The sequence below is a fragment of the Lycium ferocissimum genome, chromosome 3 (assembly GCF_029784015.1).
Source record: "Lycium ferocissimum isolate CSIRO_LF1 chromosome 3, AGI_CSIRO_Lferr_CH_V1, whole genome shotgun sequence".
In the NCBI taxonomy this organism is placed as follows: domain Eukaryota; kingdom Viridiplantae; phylum Streptophyta; class Magnoliopsida; order Solanales; family Solanaceae; genus Lycium; species Lycium ferocissimum.
The window spans coordinates 69,621,237-69,644,409 of NC_081344.1; the positions used below are offsets into that span (position 1 = coordinate 69,621,237).

At 34.5% G+C, this 23,173-nt stretch overlaps 1 protein-coding gene and 1 pseudogene across 1 annotated transcript; both read left to right on the plus strand.

Moving 5' to 3' along the window:
- The first annotated feature begins 8,468 nt into the window (after nucleotides 1-8,468).
- LOC132049045 (vacuolar protein sorting-associated protein 2 homolog 3-like) lies at nucleotides 8,469-14,397 on the plus strand. Its single transcript, XM_059439714.1, has 11 exons — nucleotides 8,469-8,532; nucleotides 8,884-8,928; nucleotides 10,684-10,718; nucleotides 10,886-10,936; nucleotides 11,344-11,448; nucleotides 11,542-11,613; nucleotides 12,359-12,428; nucleotides 12,515-12,597; nucleotides 12,954-12,989; nucleotides 13,449-13,504; nucleotides 14,147-14,397. The coding sequence occupies exons 1-11, from the start codon at nucleotides 8,469-8,471 to the stop codon at nucleotides 14,196-14,198; spliced, it is 669 nt and encodes a 222-aa protein (XP_059295697.1). The 3' UTR covers nucleotides 14,199-14,397.
- A 1,687-nt stretch (nucleotides 14,398-16,084) lies between these two features.
- On the plus strand, nucleotides 16,085-17,950 carry LOC132049047 (putative pentatricopeptide repeat-containing protein At1g12700, mitochondrial; annotated as a pseudogene).
- The last annotated feature ends 5,223 nt before the right edge of the window (nucleotides 17,951-23,173 follow it).

Here is a 23,173-nt window from a genome sequence, read left to right on the forward strand (position 1 = left end):
CAATTGTATAATGGTTTCTTGATGTGGTGACATGGGTAAAGAGAGCGCCACGGTGCACGAGGCATCCTGTGTTCCCGTAGAATTCGAGAAAAAGACGTACCCCAAGGGAGTTTGTGATGTAGGCATCCCACCATGATATAAACATCAATTTCACAACTCGAGTCTATTACCTATAACTTAGAGACAGCTTTATTATTCACAGGTGGACCACTAGTATTAGGTGACATCCACTTAATTTTTTGTGGTGCTAAGTGCTAACCAGAACACTGGTTACTTTTGCAGTGACCAAACAAATTGATCCATGTGTAATATTTTTTCCATATTTTTTATTTGTGAATGATTGCTTGTTCTCATGCTTCATGATTGGGGATTCCTCACTCTCTTCCTCACCCAACTGTCAAATTAACAGTGGGCCAGGTGGGGTGGGTAGTGGGGCTAAAAGTTATGTGATTATCCTCCTATAGTTAGAGCGTGGAGGCATCTTAAGAACAAAGAAAGAAGGGCAATGAATAATCATTCCTAATCCTTTCCCTTTAGAAAATTAAAAGTATTCTTATCTAATTAAAAGGATTTTGACCTAACTGTTGGTAATGAACTCAATACTCCGACATTCAACATTAATATCAATGTGTTTGGTATCAAATCAAGTCATTTGAGGAAAGGTTTATCTTAATCCTAAGAAACAAAAGAAAAAAGTAAGATGTAAGATCCATATAAGATTGTTCTCGCTCATATAATTTTTTTAGTCCTTAAAAAATGTACGCATTTGATCGAAAGTCCAAAATTATATTCGAGGTGGACAAAATGAATAGTCACTGTATTCATGTGACCAACATAATCATTTTCAACACTTTGTTTCTACCCAAAAATTTACCTATTTTTTTGCCAGTCAGGTTGAATGGGAAAATGCCGGCACCAAAAAGGGAAAAAAATATTCAAAAGCTAAGTCACGGATCATGGTCATGCACAAGTAGAAAATATAATTTAATTTTAGTCCCTCTCGCCCCAAAACCCAAATAAAGAAAAAATGCTAAACTTTAGTGCGTAGCCATTTATCGTAAAAATAGAGTTTACAAGTCATTTTGCGATCCTATTTTTAAGAAATAGTAATTATTATACAGTCTCAAATTCCACAAGTGGAACTCGATGACAATGTCCTGAATTTCATCTACGGATTATAAAATTTCATGACAATAACTATTTTTCAATTACAAATCTAAAAGAATATTGCAAGGTTGATAGAACCAGGATTGCTTTGGACAAAATGTTGCAAGTGCTGTTTTCTCAAAAGAAAATAAAAGACACTTATATATATAGAGTAGAAAATACACATCTACGAGATTATGGAGAAAACGATGGCCAAGAAATATTCAAATAGCATCAAGAGTTGAAAAGATGGTGTGTTCTTTCAAGCTTTAGCTTCATTAACATATTATAAGGGCAAAATTTACCAATATTATCAACTAGTAATAAAGTTGAGGTAGAAATATTCCTAGCTGAGTTAACCAAAATGAAATAAATTAAAGTTACATGTATCGATCTAGACTCCTAAAGCCCATTAAAGATGTATACTAAATCCAGTCACAAAACTTCGAGAAATCGTTTAATTTGACCATCTGTTAAAGCTGCCGCCTTCAGTATTCTTCGTCTTCCCCTGCTTATTGAATTTAGGGAAAAGGGTCAAAATTATCCCTCTACTTTGAAAAAAAGGCTAAAAATATCCTCCGAACTGATTTTGAATAAAAAATATCCCTCCCGTTATTAAAATTTTTAAACATAACCCTCTTTTAATAGAAATATCCAAACCCCTCAAAATACCTTTTTTTTACTCGACCCAACTTTAACCCAACCCAATAGAATATTAACCACTAATCAACCAAACAATACCCAAACATTAAACATCTTTTCATCGACATTAGAGAGAGAGAGAGAGAGAGAGAGAGAGAGAGAAAAGTGAGGGTTCCCATATTAAAGGGAGTGTCGTCGCCGCCAATGATGAATCATTTTTAGTTGTGTTCGGGGGTGGGATCAGTAGCATTGAAGAAGAATCATTATTAGTTGTGTTCGGGGGTAATTGCAACAATTAAATGTGTTGGTAATTGTTGCGATTCCAACTGTTTTTGCTGCGAAGCATTTTCTGTTTGTGTATGCTGGATGGCCTATAGTGGCTGTGACCGATTTGCTTATTTAGCATACCAACATCAAAAAATGGAATCTTGATAAGTACCCATATACGGAAATGTGTTAAAACAACCAATATGGATATTGTTTGGTTGATTAGGGGTTAATATTTTATTGAGTCGGGTAAAAAAAATGGGCATTTTGGGGGTTTGCATATTTCTGTTAAAAATGGGATATGTTTGAAAAGTTTAATAACGGGAGGGGTATTTTTAACCCAAAATAAGTTCGGATGATTTTTTAACCCTTTTTCCAAGATAGGGAGATATTTTTGACCCTTTTCCCTTGAATTTAACCAGCAATTGCCATTAATTAATAATTGCCGTCTTTAATTAATAATATAGGTGTCAAAATCATGGTGTAACCCGTCCAATGTACATACATATGCATTGTTTTGACGTCAACGACTGCATTCGTTTAGATCATTTGTTACAATTTTTCTCCTATTTTCTTATTTGATTGATTTATTTCTCAATCCTTGAAACTAAAATAGTATATTATGCATGTAGATATGATGGCAAAAGGTGTTCCCACCTAAGGCCTTTATTAGCCCAACCTATATTAATCCCAAAAAAAAAAAACCCTAAACTTTACTTTTATAACTTGCAGACCTAAATAATATGAGATTCTATTACCTCTTAAACTGCAATTTGCGGTGATTATTCTCACCTCGACCAAATTTTATAGGTGATGCTTTCACCCGCCAGACACGTGACATCTGTTGTCATTTCTCTTTTTCAAGAAATGCAGAAATTGGGTATCCCAATTAATATAACCATCTTGAATATCGTGATTAACAATTATTGCCTGATGCACGTGCTGATTGTGCATTTTCAGTGTTACCCATTTACTTGAAGAATGGTATTCCGTATAATGATGTCACATTTACCACCCTAATAAGGGGATTCTTTGCTGAAAATAAGGTCAAAGATGTAGTTGAATTGTTCAAAAAATTGGTGAGCGAGAAGATTTGTGAGCCCGACAAAGTCATGTATGCAACTGTCATGAATGGGCTAAGCAAAAGGGGCCATACTCAAAAAGCTTTAGGTTTGCTCCGGTTAATGGAACAGGGGAATACTAAGCCCAACATATATATATGCCCTTTGCAAAGATAGAAAGTTAGATGCTGCTATCAACCTTCTCAATGAGATGAAGCAGAAAGGCATTCCTCCTGACATAGTCACTTATAATTCTCTTATTGATTGTTTAAAAGCTTGGTCGGTGGAAAAAAGTTATTTTATAAAAGATGGTAAAAATATTTACCCAAATGTTTTCATGGTGATTGATGGACTATGCAAAGAAGGAAAAGTCAAAGATGCAGAAATAATGAGACACATGATTGAAAAAAGGTATAGAGCCTAATATAATCACCTACATTAATGGATGGATATTGTTTGCGTGGTCAACTGGATAGAGCAGGAGAGTGTTTGATTCCATGGTAGATAAGAACAATCAGACATTTTCAGCTATAACATACTAATAAATGGATCTTGTAAAAAACAAAAATGGGGTTGCAATTGTTTCATGAAATTTCTCAAAGGGATCAAAAAATATTGCTACGTTACTTCTTGCAAGGTCTAAAAAGAATAAAGCGATGCAGAAAAGTTCTTTGATGAGATGCTATCTACGGGCCCATATATATATAACACTCATTGCACTTTGCTCAATGGTTATTTTAAGTACGAATTTGTTGAAGAAGCTAAAATAAATTGGAAAGAAAGAGAAAATACTCATATTAAATTTTACAATTTTGTCATTAATGGATTGTGCAAAAATCGTAAACTTGACAAAGCTCGTGCTATTTTTGAGAAGCTTTATCTCATTGGATTTCTTCCGGATGCAAGAATATACAATTCAATAATAAATTGATTTTGTCTAGAAGGGTCAATTGTCAATAGATGAAGCTAATCATATACTAAGAAAAATGGAAAGAGCGGTTATTTGCCAAATGACATCACTTACAATGTTATTGTGCAAAGGGTGCGGAAAAATTAGCCAACATTCATGAAAGAAATGGTTGGAAGGGGCTTCTCATTTGATGCAAATACAACTGAGTTACTAGTAAATGTTATTAGGAGAATCCTTATGTCCTTGATATGATACCAGAGCTTCACTTGAAAGAGAAGAAGTGAATATTTCTTTCGCTTGGTTTATTCGACTGTGAAACAATTTTCTTTTATCCCTGCATGTGAAATGGTATCCATTGCAATTGCAAAAGCTGAAAAAATGGCAATTAGAACATTGCTTGAGCTTTCCAGGCAGGCTTATGGAGAAGGTACATCGCTTTTAATACTTTGATTGTTTTTCCACTCTTATTTATCTTGGAAACTAATAAATTTATATAAGACCTAAATAAAACCTTTAAACATTTATTTATTATAAATATATTTTAGGCTTCAAATCTAAATGCATAAACTTTAACGTTTTAATTTAGTTTATTTTCAACAATTTTACTAACTAATTTTTCCCCTAGTTTTCATTCTAAAACAACAATAGCAATAATAAAAGAAGAAAGAAACGGAAAATATCATAAAATACGTTGTTTAGTAGAAAATAAGTTTGGACTTCAAAACATAATAGATCAAATTTAACTTTTTAATCTGACTTATTTTTAAAACTTAATTAAATATTATTATTTTCATTCAAAAACAACAACAACAACTAAAAAAAGAATATAAAGATAATCAAATCGGTATAACCAGAAATTCACTAATTTAAATTGTGCGAATCTCTTCTATGCATTTTCCATTCCTCTTTCCATCTATTTTTTTTTTTTCATCTTTCCTTCTTACTTCCCTACCTGCTCACTTTCTGCAAAAATGTCAAATTTCCTTATGAGCAAATGGCGGAGAGCATATAAAATCCAATATACAATTACACTTCATTTATTGTATACACTCTTAAATAGCTTGTAAATACTCAAAAATATAACTATAGTTCTAATTATTCATTCATATCTCTCACACAGCAGAATGCTTGACACCTTCGGATACACATACTATTCAATAGAATATGGAGTTGTACTATTAGATGGACTTTTTTGACATAATAACATCACATCAAGAACATCAAGAATTGCCGTCCATATGGTCTTTGAAGAATATTCTACTCCTCCAGTTGAAGCACAGAAAATTTGAAGCTCGTCTTCAGTGTAAATTTGGTAAGGGTAACTTCCATTTTGACCTATCCAGAAAGCCTTTTGCTACTCTTGGAAAATGGGAAAGAATGAATAAAATTTAAAGAATAGATTAGTAACTGAAAATATATTCACTTGATCATTATGATAGAATACCAATAATCCAACTATAAGAATACAAAAGAAAGTCCATGCGAAAAGAACTTGTCATGGCGCAGCAATGTGTGCATCGATCCCTGCACAAAAGCTTAACTTGACAATGTTAATTTGGAAATTCTGTAAATTCCAGGGATATAGTGAGATGGTCTGCAAAATACACAATTCCATATCTTTGGTGATCTTAACTATTCTCGGCTTCCTTATTCATTCCATGGAGAGAGGAAGATTGTTAGGTCCATTCCTAATTTTATGCTGAGTACCATTTAGTAAGCCTATATTTCACATGTCCATTCCTAATTTTATGCTGAGTACCATTTAGTAAGCCTATATTTCACATATACTATGCCTCTAGAAACAAAGCGATAGGAATGACCTTCGTGTGCCTTGTTACTGCTCCTTTTCTGCCTCTTTTTTGTTAAGCTTTTGTTCTAGCTTCTGAAAAATAGATGCCAATTAGCTCATGTACCTCTCTTCGCTTTGCTGCACTTTCTTCACTCCTTAATGCTGAAAGGAGAAAATACAGTAGGGGAACATGCTACGTCTTCATGCATTGTATTAATTTTGAGATTTCTGCTCCAAAAGGTAAAAAGCTTGAGCTCAAAATGTCCCAAGTAAATACATTGTAAGGCAAAAACAATCATTATTTGCAACATGACCCTTTTATTTGCCTCTACTTGCAGCACTTGAGAAGTACATACATAAAATTTAGCAGAAAGGCGCTTCATCGGCAAAAAATTATTGAGAACTGGAACCATTATTAAAGTCAAACCTTGAAGAGCATGCATATAAACAAAACAAAGATCACTTAACATTCTTTCTTCAACAGATAACAGGAAGTCCTCAAATTGAAATCAATAACCAAATGGTAAAAAAGGAAAACTCCCAAACAATATATGAGATGCCAGAAGTTCTCACCCTGATAGCAATTCTCCCTCTACTGTTCTGCTTCTACAGTATTATTAGTCAATCTTTGTTCTAGCCCTGCCCGCAAATAGTTTGATCCATTCAGTACAATGTTTAGATAACTGATGTACATTGACAGCTTACCTAGTAAAGAAAGCCATAGCTTCCCGAAAGACGTTTGAATGCTCTGTCTTGTCTTCATTAACCTGTTGTGTGAGTTCTTAAACAGTACGTTGTTACCTGCTATTTTCTCGTTGAGACATTTCAGAAGGGCAGGTAGATATCCCACTTACCGATGCCCTGCATTTTGAGGAAAAGAGTTAAGTACCAAATAACAGAATGCAGGCTAAATTAAGGACAAAGATCAATGAATAAACCAGAGTTGATGTCGGTTTAGAATCCTAAACTTCAGAGGCGGTATTGGTATAATTCTGACTATTCTACTTTTGAATTTGTGGGTCAAATTTCCTAGTCTTCTTCCTATTTCATTTCCTCTACTTTGATCCATTAAACGGTCATATGTTTCTCGATTGCAAGAATCCTATCTGAATCAATAAACCGCCAAGTTTAAGAACTGGGATGTGCATATTATTGGTCTTCTCTGAATCTCCTCTAACCTCTCTGTTAGTCCCAGTAATTGGAGCGAAAGAAAGGCTAAAAGAAGACGAAAAACATATCAATCTTGGTCTATTCCTATGTAGATTGGCTTGATTTTGCAAAAAAAAAAAAAAAAAAAAAAAAAAAAGAAGTGAAAGGACATCCCTCTGTCTACTGCCCTTTTCCGCGATAGCTCTCTGCAATTACAACGTTTTTATGTGGCAGTTTCACAAACCAGCATTGGTATTTATATATTTTCTCCTATTTTTGTCAATTATCCTTCAGATTTACTTTAAAAAATCAGGGGGAAAAAAACAGGAAACTGGTATTTGTGTTACTAAAGACTCCAACAATCGCTTATTACATAGGAACGGATGGAATCAGAAGCGTCCCTCTACGGCGTTTTGTCCTCTTGTTTTCTATTCCTTTTTCATTTGACAGTTCCATCTAAACTTGTAAGTTCCATGTATATCTAATCTTGAACTTATTATCTTTTTGTTTTGGTTGAATTGCAGACGAAGTATGTAGAACGGGGAAGAAGATTTTTCAATAGCAGGTTTAAACCGTATGGACAAATCTCTGTGTGTTAAAGGCTCTAGGATCTCTTATAAAATTTAGAAAGTCTAAGGTATATGCATATATATAAGGTATAATAATAACTTGTGGAGTATTCTAAAGATAAATACATCCCTAATTCTAAGAAAAAACAGGGAAGGAAAACCCATACCAGAGGCAGCGTCTGTGGCTTCACCGGAGTTTGGGGAACTGGTTGCAAATGGATCCTTGTAGACGGTGAGGCAGTGAGGCTTGGCTTCTATTTTCCCAATTGAGAATTGCGGTGGTTGGATATAATTAGGACTGCTAGTCTGCTACTACAAAAAAGATAAATACTTTTGTACTTCTAAATATTAAGGTTAATGAAAAAATTCAGGGAAAATAACAAAAAAATGACAAAAAAGATAAATACGATTAATACTTTGATTGTTTTTCCACTCTTTATATAGATATATAGATATATAGATTAGATGTCACTGCACTCTTAATACAAGTAATAATGTGATTTTCCTTATGAGTACACGTTATAAGTGTAGGAATATCATTTTCCGTGCTATTTAGTTTTCTTTATGTATTATCATTTGTATCTTTTTGTGAATCAATAACAACTGCATGTGACTTGCCATGTTTTGGGAACATTCTTTTTGACAAGTTCGACCCATCCTTCTTTCCGTGAACCATATAGTATTGTTCTATGAAAATGTCAATCCCAATAAGAATATTGTTTGGAGGTTTATATATAATTCGAGAGTACTGGATGCTTATTGGGATTGACATTTTCATAGAACAATAGTATTGTGTGAGATAAGTCAATTGGTTCTTTGACAAATTGTCAACTAACTTAGAAGATGGAGTAAAGGGATTTCTTTTGAAGATGTAGAAAATCTGTTTGCAATTGTTTGTTTCTTTAAGTGTATACTCTTCTTGTTATTTTAAGAATATGGGGGAAAAGACACCCATGTCTTCTCTTATGCTTCAGTACTGTGTCTTATCTGGTAACGCTAGTTAGTGAGATGGAAGCAGTTGAGCTTTCCATGATCACGTCTCGGTGTATAGCTTAGTCATAGTTGTTCATTTAAGATATTTAAGTGTCTATGGAAATTTGAATCCTGTGGACACTATTAGATAGGAGTAAAACATCTTTAATTTCTTTTATGTTTTTTGTTTTTGTTTTTTAGTGTGATCATGTTTTGTCACAAAATTACCTGTATCTAGAATCATTTGAAGACGTAATTGATTGATTGACTGTTGGTCACTTGAATAAAATTTGACCATTCACAAAATTGAGCTATCATTTTATTTACATAGTGATCAAGTTTGAATCTTGAATGTTTTCGTTGTATCTTTTTTGACAGAAGCGCTTCGGGACAGTAGAAGAGAACTGACCCATGCTACCAGAGGTAAAAATTAACAGTTTTATGCAATTAGAAAAAATCAAAGAAATTTTAAAATATGTTAAGAGTTGCAAAACTGCTTTTAGCTGTTGTTTTTGAGATAGCATTTGGTGGCCTTGTAATCATACATTCCGGCTGAACCTGTAAATTATCTCAATTGTTAAAAGTTTTGCGATTGGTTATTTTATATTATTTTGGCAGATTCATCACTGGCCTCTTCTACATCTTTTCTATTATTTGATAATGTGTTGAGAGACAGGAAAAAAATGCAAGGGGCAAGGTAGTATTTGAATTGTAGTTAGCATATTTGATGACGAAAGATCTTGAATAATAGGGGGGCATTCCGACATTGAACTCGGGACCTCTCACGCCCTAAGCGAGAATCATACCACTAGACCAAATGCCCTGCCTAATTGTACTTAGCATATTTTGACCTCTGCATTTCACTCTCATAGTAATATTTTCTTTGAATACATTAAATTATTAGTTGTAAAAGGAGGAGGCTTGCGGTAGGTCGATGCATGGCCAGTGTAAAAATAGTCAAACTTTGATCTGAATACTCTAATATAAAGAATTCATCGTGTACATTGACTAGTTTGGGATTGAGACATAGTTGATATGATATTAAATTGTTAGGTCATTGGTATTAGATATTGTTGGGTATTATGCAATTATGCCGATATTAGTTTGGATAGGTAATATTCCCTCCGTCCGGTTTTATGTGACACTCTTTCATTTTTAGTTAGTTTAAAAAAGAATGACATCTTTCTATATTTAGTAACAATTTAACTTTAAACTTACCATTTCACCTTTACTAAAGGAACAATATCTTTGGCTTGTTTTAGATCACAAGTTTCAAAATTCTTCCTTTCATTCTTAAACTTTGTGCCCAATCAAATACCATCACATAAGTTGTGATGGAGGATGTATAAAGTAATATTAATGAAAACCTAAAATATACAAGTAAGATGAACAGTGACTCTACAGACTTAGGAAGTTTATAGAGTGCATCATTAGCAGAGGATTTAAGAAGTATATGGATCTCAACATCCACATACACGAAAGCCTTTAGAGGTTCTTTCGGACAAGTGACGGTCCATTTGAGTCTTCATTTGAATGGGCCTGGTATATCTTGTAAGATGTTCCAGTTCTTATTAAGGGTCTTCTAGTTACTACAGGTATAAGATCAGCCAAGACCTTTCTACTTGTGCAAGGGTGTAACTTTGTTTAGGCTGGATTGATATCTTCGTTTAGAAAATTCATCATTGTGGCTACGAGAGACTTGGGGTACACAGTGGAGCCTTAAATAGTGTAAATCATTAGATTCTTCTGCAAAGTATCTTCCTTTAAGGGTTGAGGGTACATGATCCACCGCCTGGAGTGACTCACACTTTTTATTATGGACAGATTCTTTTGTTACCCATTCTCTTTGAAATGAATATACATATGCCGTCCATTCTACTTGGGCAACTTTATGAGCTGTACTACTTTATGTTAGCTTTAACAAGTTAGGGAACTGGATGATATGATGTTCAGTTGTAGCTAAAGTAGGCTAAACCATTTTCTGTAATAGGGAATTCATATGATAATAACTCATTAATAAGTTGTAATTTCTTGCCCATAAGAAGAAACACTATCTCTGTCATTATGGAGAGCAAGTTAGGAAGGCTATCGCGTTGATATCCACAATTCTAATTCTCAGTGTGTGGAAAGGTGAGTAATTGTTTAGTAACTCATTTTAGTTGTAAAATTGTAATGTAGATATTGAGAAGAAAATTTCTGCTTTGCAATCAGAGGTATGTGAGCTTCTTTCTGATGCTATTCTTGAAAGTACTTTGAGTGTGTTCATGAGATACCGAAATTTATGCTGTTTAAGAACTTATATAGCTTTATCTCGCACTTCCTTTATTTCTATATGCGATATCACATCTATAACAAACATTTTGATGTATTTCTTGGTGAGACAGGAAAAATTGTTGCTGAGATAAAAAGGACTGCTAAAACTGGAAATGAGGTAGGTCTTGGGTGTTAACTTTGGAGGTTTATAGCCTGTTTCGCTAAGCTTCCAAAAAATCTGCTTATTTTAGAAAGTGCTTTTTGTTAGAAGTGCTTTTCGAAAAAGTACTTTTGAAGAGTAGTAGTTTGTGTTGACTAATCAATTTGAAAAAACACTTTTGTCAATATTTTGCAGTAATGAGTGTTTCTGGTGAAAAGATACTTTTTTCAGCTTCTGCAAAACAACTTTTGCTACTACTCAAAAAAACTTTTTTTGCCTAAGAGCTTGGCCAAACGCCTCAATTTTCTAAATAAGCACTTTTGGCTTGCCAAGAGCTTTGGTCAAACAGGCTATCAATCAACTATTGTAGATTAGCCTATCTACTTTGGAACTCATTTGTCATCTGCTTCCGTCTGCATTTCCAGACAGCAACAAAATTTCTAGCACGTCAGTTAATCAGGCTTAGACAGCAAATAGCCAACTTACAAGGTAGTCGGGCTCAAATGAAAGGTATAGCGACTCATACGCAGGTAATCTGCCAAATCATGTTACATGCTTACTGGATTTCAGTTCTTCATTCTCCTTTCTGCGATGTGCTTGAAAAGCTTTTTGCCTTTTTACAGGCAATATCTGCCCAATCTTCGGTTGCTGCAGGCATGGAAGGAGCCACTAAGACTATGACCACTATGAATAAGGTCTGATGGCCATAGATCTCGATGTCTGATTTTTACATTTACATTTGCTTGCATGAGATACTGGAATATAAAAAGGACTCATCCTCATAACATATATGGATATGAATGTTGTGACATTTGCACTCTTCACTGGTTGGTGGGATGCCAATTAACTTCTAGTTCTCTTGAAACCTGTTAGCTCCTTGGAGAAAAGTTAAAAGTAGAGGGTGATATTGGATTAAGCAGTTTGATTCTGTCGTGTTTCTTTACTCCTCTTTTCGTTGTACCTTTTTCCTCCTTTTCTTCCCTCTTATCAGTTTATTTTTTTCTTTCGTAGTAGTTAATTGTAAATACTAGTTTAGGAGACTTACGGGTTTCTCCTTAGCGGAAGCGGATTTCACGTAGTGACGACTCATGTCACCGATCGTCAGGACTAACTAAGCGGATGAATTCCCTTTGTCCACAACCTAGATATCCTCAGAAGATGCAGAACGTTTTTTTTCTTCCTTTGGATAGCTTATCCTAGCCGTCATATTATGGTGGCGAACCTATCTTTTCCTGCACCCATAACGGTGTATTTATACTCTAAGAGTTAGCGTTTAAGAGGAGGACGGGCTTACGGGCCAATTAGCACCCCTTATGGGCGGACAGCTATTTCCAACAATTTTCATATTCTTCGTTGATCTTTATACTCACTGGAACATGACATTTGTGTTGTATGCGAAGTCCCCTTCATTCCTTATAATTATCAGTTGACTCAATGCAGCAAATGGCCCCCGCAAAGCAAGGGAAGTTGATGCAAGATTTCCAGAGGCAATCAGCTCAATTGGATATGATGTTAAGACTGATACATTATCTGCTGAATCTTAAATCTAATCATAGCTCCTTCATGTCAACTCAATAATATGGTGTTCGTATTTGTAGACTGAAATGATGTCAGACGCCATAGATGACGCTATAGATAATCACGAAGCGGAAGAGGAGACTGAAGATTTGACAAATCAGGCATGCTTTTTAAAAGCTCCTTTCAATAATGACTGAAATGTGGGCGTGCACCTAGCAAGTGTGTGTTTAATCTTAGTAGTTGATTTAATTGAAAATATCTATTACATTTTGATTGCTCAGATGTCATTCTGGGTGTGTTCAGGATCGTTGTCTTTTTAATAGAATGTATTAATCTGGATTCTTTTTATTTACACATCCAAATTGCAATAGCTAGGGTGAATAGATAGCGCCTCCATAATATCTTATCACAAAATTTGTAATAAAAAAATCGTAATTGTGAAAAAATTGATAGGCATTCCATAGCCAGGGCGAGTCGACATTACAAATTGCACGTTAATTTGATCTTATTTTTGCAGGTCCTTGATGAAATTGGAGTCGATGTTGCCTCACAGGTTAGTTTTTAGTTATTGTTCACAGTGAAACAACTAGGGTGTGTTTGGTATGAAGGAAATGTTTTGTTGAAAAATATTTTCTAGAAAATAAGTGGTTTTCTTACCTATTTTCTTGTATTTGGTAAGTACAAAATATTGTCCCGAAAGCATTTGTATATATGTAGGAAAACACGAGAGGAGGGATGAGGTGGTGTATAGGGGGCGTGGGTGTGTGGGGATGGGGTCTATGGAGGGTGGGAAGGAGCCAATCTATGAGGAACGTCACTTATGGAGTACTTTCATTAGGGAAGTCATTTTCAATGTTTTCCAAAAAATTTGACTAACCAAACATGGGAAAATTGGAAAACATTTTCCTCCATACCAAACACATCCCTAGTCTTCTCACTTACCAGAAGAAAAGGTGTTGGGTGCCAGCAATTACCGTGTTAAATTGAAGATCCCGTGTTTTAATCTTGACAGATGTCAGCGGCTCCCAAGGGCAAAATTGCTGGAAAAAGGACCAAGGAATCAAGCAGGTTCATTCTCATTTTCTTTTGATATTGTCGACTTGTTACTTTATTGCCCGTTTCTTTTACTAGCATGTTTGTTCAAGAGATAAACCTATGGAGCGCCAAAACAAAAAGCCTAGGGCTTTGGTTTAACAATAAAGGCAGTTGTAACGGAGAAGGGTGTGTAGTAGGACACATCATGAGTTCGAATTCTATTGGTGAATTAAGTCTGATATTTTAATGGAGAAGGATAGAGGGAAGGGGCTCAATATCAGCTTAATCTCTACCGAGCTCAATATATTGAGTGTAATTTTTCACAAGCTCTTGGCAGTTCAAAATTACCAATTTGGTGAAACAATTAAAGCCACAAAAATTGTAGTCCAACTTTGTCTGAGCTACTTTCAAAAAATGAAAGGACGGACTAAAAAAAGAACACATAATAGGAGCTATTACAACTAGGCAATAATGGTGAATGATAATTTTGTATAAAATGACCAGTAAGGAACTTAGTAGCCATTTTTGGTTTTTCATTTTTCTTCTCTTCCTGTAAATAATCATATCGTATTACTATGAAGTTCATTTTTTTAATGCTCTGTGCTGTAAAGCGTACGCGCTGTGATCTCATTAACTCGCTGACGTACATTTGTTGTTGTGTCTTCATGCTGGTAGTTCGGGGATCGATGAATTGGAGAAGAGATTGGCTGCAGTTAGAAACCCTTGATCTCAATATCTTGGACCAGTCCTTGTGGAGTTTCATCACACATGAAACACGATTCCTTCAAGTTGTATGTACATAATTTTTCTCCAAGAGTGATGCGATGCATCAATCGTTAGTCTTCTTTGAGGTGAAGTGTGATAAATGGTTGTCCAAAAGCTACAAACAATGTATTAGTTGTTTGATAAAATCTTGGCATGACTTTCTTTCATCTCTATCATAAAATTCTTTACTCTCGAGAGTGCTAGTGTGTATGCATTCTTTTTAATGTAGGTGGTGATTAGATCAACTTGTGCACACCTCGATTGTTTTATCGGGTACTTGCTTACCTACCACTAGAACACCAATGTTTGGGAAGAAGGAAAGTACTTACTTATTGTAAAATAATCTGTTAAAACTATTTGTGTTGTTGGCCCTCCACGTGTCCCTTCCGTCACGCTTAGGGGCAATCAAATGTACAAGTATTTTAGGAGTTGGCTTTTAAGGGAAAGGGTTGGCTTTTAAGGGAAAGGGAATTTTAGGCAAAAGCAGAAATTTTCATTGGTTGTTTCTTCTGGGAATAGTTATTTTATGAATGATCATTTTTTTTCATTTCTCTCGCAATTTATGGACCTTTTCTAAGTCGGGTCTAAAAACCTTTTTTGAGCAAATTGGGAATTTTATTTAGATCATGGTCTAAAATTTTGTAAACTATGGCAAATATTAGACACCAATATAATGTTTTGTCTATAAGGTCGAGGAGTACATGAATAAACGTTAGACACGAGATTAAAGTTGTCCAAAATTGTAATTTTGCAAGGGCAAATTTGCATAACTTTTAAAACAGGAACAAAATATAAACGGTGATGTAAGAAAGGGAAATTTGCATAAATCAATCATTCAAAAGCCTTGGGCTAAGTCGGTATTTGATTTTGATGCCACCATTTAATTTGTGGATGTTTTTTAATTTTTTTGGCAAGTTTAACCACTTCGGACAACTTCATATGTCTTAAGTTAGTTTTGATAAAGTTTAATGTCAGATAAATTATGCTTGTACTCCAGTCATATATGTATTAACTTCGAACAAAAAATTGGCGGAACTCGGGCAGACATGTGGCTGAAAAGGAGCAAAAGTGCGAATGACCTTTTTTTATCTTTTGAAGAAATAATTTAGGATAGGTGGATTAACATTGTATTCATGCTTTTATAATATTGTCATGGATGGATAGAAATAAATTTAAATATAGATTAGGATTTTTGGGTGAAAGTTTGAACTTCTTAAAATGTGGAAGAGAAAAATACTACAATAGCAGTATTTATTAGTGCTCCACTTTACTAGGACTCCCTTCGTCCCAAAGATAAGTGTCTTAGTTTGATTAGGCACGACATTTCAGAAATAGACTTTTGAATCTTATGGTCTTAAATTAAAAATGTGTCTAATATACTCAAATGTCCTTATATTGTAGTTATAAACTTACCATCTAGGATTAGGGGAGGAGCTAGGTTAGGCCGAGGTGCCGAACCCCCTTTGGTGCCAAAAATTACATTGTATATATAATGTTAAAATTATTATTTTTTATATATATATAGTAGATATTGAACTCTCTTGACTTCTTCATGTATTTACATATTTATATTTTGATCTCTTTTGGTAAAAGTTCTAGCTCCATGACTTTGTGGGATGTTTGAATTATAAACTTATCAAATATTAAAAAAAAAAAAAAAAAAAAAAAAAAAACATTTTTCTTGGACAAATAAAAAAGAAAAGTAAGAAGGGACGGAGTATGCTTTACTTTAGTCTCAACTGAACCCAAAAGTGGTGTGAGTCACTCATCACTGCCAACTTCTGCACAAAATTAGGGCAAACCGAACTACTTTCCACTTTACACTGACAGATTTCTTAGCCATCAAAAATGAGGAGATTTTTTCTGGGTTGCCCTCACAATGGTATTATTCCCTTCATCTCTACTTTCCATTCTTGTTCTGAAATTACAACAAGAGCTTATTCTACAAATCATAGTAATGCATCTGTTTCAGTAAAGGGTAAACTTAGGCTAAATAGCAAGATTGACAATGTCAAGTGTTTGGATGATTCTGTTACTCTCTTCCATCAAATGGTTAGAATGAAGCCTCTTCCTTCAGTTGTCAGTTTCTCTAAATTATTTAAGACTATACTAACTATGAAGCATTATTCTGCTGTGGTTTCTCTTTTTAGAGAAATGCAGAAACTGGATATCCCAATTAGTAATTCCATCTTGAGTATTGTGATTAACAGTTATTGCCTTATGCATCGTGCTGACTTTGGATTTTCGGTATTACCCATTTACTTGAAGAACGGTATTCCATTTAATAATATCACCTTTACCACCCTAATAAGGGGAATCTTTGCTGAAAATAAGTTCAAAGATGCAGTTGAGTTGTTTAAAAAATTGGTGAGAGAGAAGATTTGTGAGCCCAACGAAGTCATGTATGCAACTGTCATGAATGGGCTTAGTAAAAGGGGCCATACTCAAAAAGCTTTAGGTTTGCTCCGGTTAATGGAACAGGGAAATACTAAGCCCAACATAGTCATCTATAACATCGCCATCGATGCCCTTTGCAAAGATAGAAACTTAGATGCTGCTATCAACCTTTTCAATGAGATGAAGCAGAAAGGCATTCCTCCTGACATAGTCACTTATAGTTCTCTTATTGATTATTTTTGTAAGCTCGGTCAGTGGAAAAAAGTTTCGACTTTGTTCTCTCAGATGGTAAACCTCAATATTTACCCAAATGTGCACACCTTCACCATGGTGATTGATGGACTATGCAAAGAAGGAAAAGTTGAAGATGCTGAGGAAATAATGAGACACATGATTGAAAAAGGTATAGAGCCTAATATAATCACCTACAATGCGATAATGGATGGATATTGTTTGCGTGGTCATCTGGATAGAGCGAGGAGAGTGTTTGATTCCATGATAGATAAGAAACCTGGCATTATTAGCTATAACATACTAATAAATGGATACTGTAAGAAAAAGAAAGTGGATGAGGCCATGCAATTGTTTCGTGGAGTTTCTCAAAAGAGATCAAAACCTGATGTTTTTACGTACAATACTATCTTGCAAGGTCTTTTTGAAGTTGGAAGAATTGGATCTGCAAAACAAATCTATGCCAAGATGCTATCTGTGGGGCCTAAACCTAATTTAATCACTCATCACACTTTGCTCAATGGTTATTTTAAGCATGGACTTGTAGAAGAAGCTATGCCACTCTTTCATAAGTTGGAAAGAAAGAGAGAAAATACTAATATTATATTTTACAATAATATCATTAGTGGATTGTGCAAAATGGTAAAGTCGACGAAGCTCTTGCTATTTTTGAGAAGCTTTCTTCAATTGGATTGCTTCCGGATGTGAGAACATACACTATAATGATAAATGGATTTTGTCTTCAAGGGTTGTTAGATGAAGCTAAAGATATGCTAAGAAGAATGGAAGACAACAGTTGTTTTCCAAACAATGTCACTTACAATGTTATTATGCAAGGATTTCTCAGGTGCAGCAAAATTAGTGAAATGGCAACTTTCATGACGGAAATGTCCGGAAGAGGCTTCTCATTTGATGCAACTACAGCTCAGTTTTTGGTAAATGTTATAAGGGAGAATCCTTCCGTTCTTGACATGATACCAGAGCTTCACTTGAAAAATAAGAAGTGAATATTTCCTTCCCATGGTTTATTCCGCTACACTATGGCTGTGATACAATGTCCTTTTTATCCCTGCAAAAGAAATGGCATCCAGTTGGAATTGTAGAAGCTGAGGGCAGTTGGAACATTTCTTGAGTTTTCTCGGCAGGCCTATTGACGAGGTACCTCAATTTTGATATATTGAGTCTTCTTTTTCTTAGAAATCATATGTTATTGCACTCTTAATATGTTAAAAACCATGCCTATTTAAAAAATAATAATAATGGTGACATGTGTGCACGAATGAGTCTAGTAATATCATTTGCTGTTCTATTAGTTATCTTCGGGTATTTTTTGGACAGAAGCACCAAGGAGGGAGAAAAGATACACTCCCTCCTTCCCAATTTAAGTGTCTTACTTTCCTTTTTGATCTATCCCAAAAAGAGTGTCTCTTTCTACATTTAGTAAGTTGGCAATTCAAACATCAAGTTTATAACCACAAGATTCAAAGGATATTTTAGTACACTATACACATTTGATTTAGGACCACAAGATTCAAAAGTCTATATTTATTTCTTAAACTCCGTACCTAATCAAACTAAGACACTTAAATTGGGACGGAGTGAGTAATTGTTATCTATTTCGATTGGGAGGAATGATAGATGTCTCAATGACAACATAGAACAGCTCAAATTGAGATGTTTAAAAATCCTGTACCTATGGTAGGAAGAATCTTGTTCAGGCTAGTGGCTTAATAGTTGCTGCTGTAGTGTTTGATTGTTGAAACAAAATAAAGAAAATAGGGTGAGACCTATGGGTTTCAGGAGAGTACTATCACTACTGAAGATTCCTTCCGATGACTGACATTCAAGCAATTTTTTTTTATGGAAAAGTACTCAAGAATGCTGTTGTACAACATGTCTGCTTAGTGAATCCAGTACCACATATGTTTTCACATCATGAATATACTTCAGCTGCTTGTATGGAAGAAACATGGGGAAAATAAATCACTTGCTGTAATTATTAGACTTCATTGTAAATTTTCTGGACAGTGTTGGGACCTTTTCTTGAGTATATCTTAGGCAATTCGTAACAGCATAAGGGGTTTAATGGAGTGTTGGCAAGGACAGAGGAGCCATAAAGGCTTGAATTTGATGTGGAACACTATTCCTATGTGCGTTTTTTGGACCTAATGGTTGGAAACGAATAGAGCTTGCTTTGAAGGAAAAAAGAAACCATACCTTTAGAATCAAGAATAAGTGTTTACATAATCTTCTCTTGTGGTGTAATAGTAGTTCTGTTGGTAACATGAATCAGTATATGATCCAATGTCCCCTCCCCTTTTTTTTTTTTTTTTTTAGGGAAAGCTATTGTTTTTTCTGAAGTTATTGTAGCTTATATTCTTCCAAATTTACGTATTTTTCAAATCTCTAAATATGATTTTGTATGTGTTGGCTAGTGTTGCATTTTTATCCGTCAAGTTGCACTAATTTTGACTCAATAGTTTGATGGGTCATTTTGCATGGAATGAACTTTATACATCCCAAGGAGGCACACTAATTTTTTATCCTAACTTTTCAGACTTTAAATTTTAACTTTCTGCCACTCTTGGGGAGAAGGTATATCATAACCCTTACAATCATCTGTTTCAAGTATTCTCTTTTAGCCTCTAACTCCAATGCTTCCTGTAGTTTCAGAAATGGACTTCCCTGTCATGGAATGTACTTGATTAATTGCTAGACATAGATGAATGCGAGGATAATCGTTGTGATGGAATATGCATTAACTTTCCTAGAGGCTGCACTTGTCCACATGGTCAGATTGGTGATGGCAAAAGAAATGGCTGCGGTTGCACCCCTCAGAACTCTAAGTCACCTATCCTTCAACTCTCACTAGGTAGTAGGTCTACACCATCAGATTATGATTAGTATTTTTTATGACTGAGAAATCTGTTCTTTGGGCCAACATCAGCCTTAACTCGGGGATCCATCCCTCTACCCTTCTTCACTTAAATATAAGAGTTGGTTCGCTTGGCACAGGCTCGAACTTGTGATCCATGACACAAGTCCCACAACCTTTGCCAATTTAGCTAACCCCTTGGGATGGATTTTGATTAGTTTAATTTAGTTTTCATATCTTAAATCCTTCCAAGCAGCAAAGTTAGTTTTGTTCAATGTTATGGGCTTTTTGCTTCCAATTTTCATCATCTTTTTTCTTCTCTGTTTCATTTCATGTATTACTCTTTCACTTTTAGGTTGTTAAAAAAAATTACACATTTCTAAATATGGGAACTCTTTAACATTAAACTTTCCGCTTTACCATTAATGGCATGCTCTCATAACCACAGAATGTCATGATCAAGAAGTTTGGGACCACAAGTTCTAAAGGTACTTTTGGTATGTTACAACAGTCTTTCTTTTTTCATTTAACTCCATGTCCAGTCAAATACCATTGTATAAAATGGAATGGTTTGATTCACACTTAAGTTCTTTTCTAATATAATGAAATTGGCATAAAAATACCATGTGAATTATTCCAGGTTGGTTCATATAAGATTTAGGAATTTGAAATCCATCCTATTAAGTTTCTAGTTGAATTAAGTGACTTGTATAGAATGTTTTGACGGAGAGCGAAATATATCTGAAAAATATGCATGCAGGTTTGTGCTTTGGCTTTCAAGCTTTGGTCATCCGTGCCACTGGGATATACTTGGGCATCAAAAGAAGACAACTCATTAGAATCAGGGAAAAGTTTTTTCAGAAAAATGGTGGTTTGTTGTTGACACAGAAACTCAGATTAAATGAGGGTGGCATTGAGTATGCAGCTAATATCTTTACGGCAGCAGAGCTCGAAAAAGCCACTGACAACTATGATGAGGATCGTATCCTCGGCTGTGGTGGTTATGGTATGGTTTACAAAGGTGTCCTACCGGACAAATGTGTGGTCGTGATTAAATAGTCAAAAACAATGGACGAGAGCCAAATAGAATTGTTCATTGATGAAGTGATCATTCTTTCGCAAGTCAATCATCACCATGTGGTTAAACTCTTGAGTTGTTGTTTGGAGACTGAAGTCCCTCTACTACGTTACGAATTCCTTCCTGCTAATGCAAAATCGTGGAGGTTCAGGTTTGGTTTTGTAAAGCAATTTTGTACTTTAATTGAAACTTGAATCAAAGCACACAGGATGACTGATATTTATATGCAATGCATATTCCAATCCTTTTATGGGTAGGATTAGCAAAAGGTGATTTCTTAAGAGGAAAGGTTAGAGTAAAAGCCTAAATGTCCTTTATGTTTGGATCTAAATTCAAAATCACCCCTGTTCTTTGATGATACACTAAAGTCCTCATATCTGTGAAATTGGTGCACTTTTTAGCCTTCCTTAAATAACCTCTTATATAGTTAACCCATTTTAGGCGGGTCGAATTAAGAATTGGATTGGGTCCTAAATAAATCTTAATAATGGTTTTTATTTTTTAAATATTTTTATCTAAAAATTTGCAATTGTCACATTATTAAATATGTACCAAAAATTGTATTTCCGATTAAAAAGACCATGAAAGCAAAAAAGTTGGATGAATGTTGAATGATTTAGAAGACAAAATAATATTGAGTGACTTTGGGGGCTAATTACTATAAGTTGAGTGAGCATCTAGACATTTAATTCGATTATTTGGTCAAGCATTGCTACGGGGACATTTGAAAAAAAAAAGTTTATATAGAACGGATTAAAATAGTATAATATGCGAGTGAAAATGCAACTCAAATTCAAATATAAAAAATCAAATTTGGAGTTAAATATGTTAGAATAACATAAGCTAATACTTTAAAAGAATATACGGAAAAGAGCCTAAAATGCTCTTAAACTATCGAATTTGGATAAAAATGCCCTCGATTTACCTATTCTCTCTAAAATTCCCTCAGCGTCAAGCTATTGACTCTAAATTACCCTTATTTTTAACGGTCCTATTTAAAAATATAATTAAACAAATTCCATTTATCACGTGGCATGATTCTATTGGATAAGTTTAAAATAAACCTAATTAATTAAAATCCGTAGGGATCTAGTAGCTCAATTGGTTGGCTACTTAAACTTTCACCTTGTTGATGAGGGTTTGAATCCCCGCATTATAATCCCCTTCCCCTACCCCTTATGTAATAAAAAAAAATTAAAATCCAACTCAAAACTCGGATCCACCTAAAACTCATACCCGCCCCGGCCTAAATGCCCCATTAAACTAAAATGAATTGTCGATAATCTCCCCTGTTCTTCATCTTCCTCGGATTGTTCATCATCATCATCACCGATTGTATCGTATTAATCTCATCAAATTGGTGAATTCCAAGAATCGAAAAAAACAGAACAAAGAAACCCATAACCAAAAAAAGCAGAACAAAGAAATCCATAATCGAAAAATTAGACTAGTACAACGGTGCCGATTTAATGAAAACTTCACTTCACTGATGCATCGCAAAATGATCAGTGCTATAACAGAAAATCTCTACCCTTTGAAATGTCAACAACTTGCAAATTTACAAGAAGAAGAAATAACATACATAAAAAACAACAAAAACCACCATGAAAATGCTTCAACATAGAACAAAATTTCCACAAAATCCCATCAAATTGCAAATTCGAAGAACCAAAAAGAAAAAGAAAAAAGCAGAAATGAAAAAACCCATAACAAACTCGATTTCAATTCTAATTAATTAATGGGGAATGTAGGCCGGGCGGGTATGGGTTTTAGGTGGATCTTATTTTGGATTGGGATTTTAATTAATTAGGTTTATTTTAAAATTAGCCAATAGAATCGTGTCACGTAATAAATGATTTTTTTTAATTATATTTTTAAATAGGAACATTAAAATAAGAGCAATTTAGGGCCAATAGGTTCATATCGAGGACATTTTAGAGCGAATAGGTAAATGGATGGCATTTTTGTAGCAAATCTGATAGTTCAGGGGCATTTTAGGCTCTTTTTCCAAGAATATATTAGTCACCAAATCGTTTAAAGCAAAATAATAGAGGGATGGACGTTTAGATTTTTTTGCATGGGTTTAAGAGCCTATTTGGCCTAGCCGTTTTGAGGTTAAAAACGCTTTTTTTGGGGGAAAAGATTTTTTTTATTTTTTTTATTTATATATTTGAGGTGGTTGACCAATTAATAAAACTGTTTTTAAATAGAAGCAGAAGCAGTTTTTCTCTGGTGAGGGAGAAACAAAAAATTTTTGCTTCTTGAAAAAAGCAGAAGTAGAAAATTATTTCTTTCAGGATAAAAATATCCCTACCATAAATACATATTTACCAAGTATCTCCCTCATTAATCCATT

Coding starts and splice junctions, on each gene's coding strand:
- LOC132049045 (XM_059439714.1), top strand. CDS start 8,469: ATGGGGGAAAAGACACCCATGTCTTCTCTTATGCTTCAGTACTGTGTC. Junction 10,719..10,885: donor TTTCTGCTTTGCAATCAGAG/GTATGTGAGCTT, acceptor TTTCTTGGTGAG/ACAGGAAAAATTGTTGCTGA. Junction 12,990..13,448: donor GAGTCGATGTTGCCTCACAG/GTTAGTTTTTAG, acceptor TAATCTTGACAG/ATGTCAGCGGCTCCCAAGGG.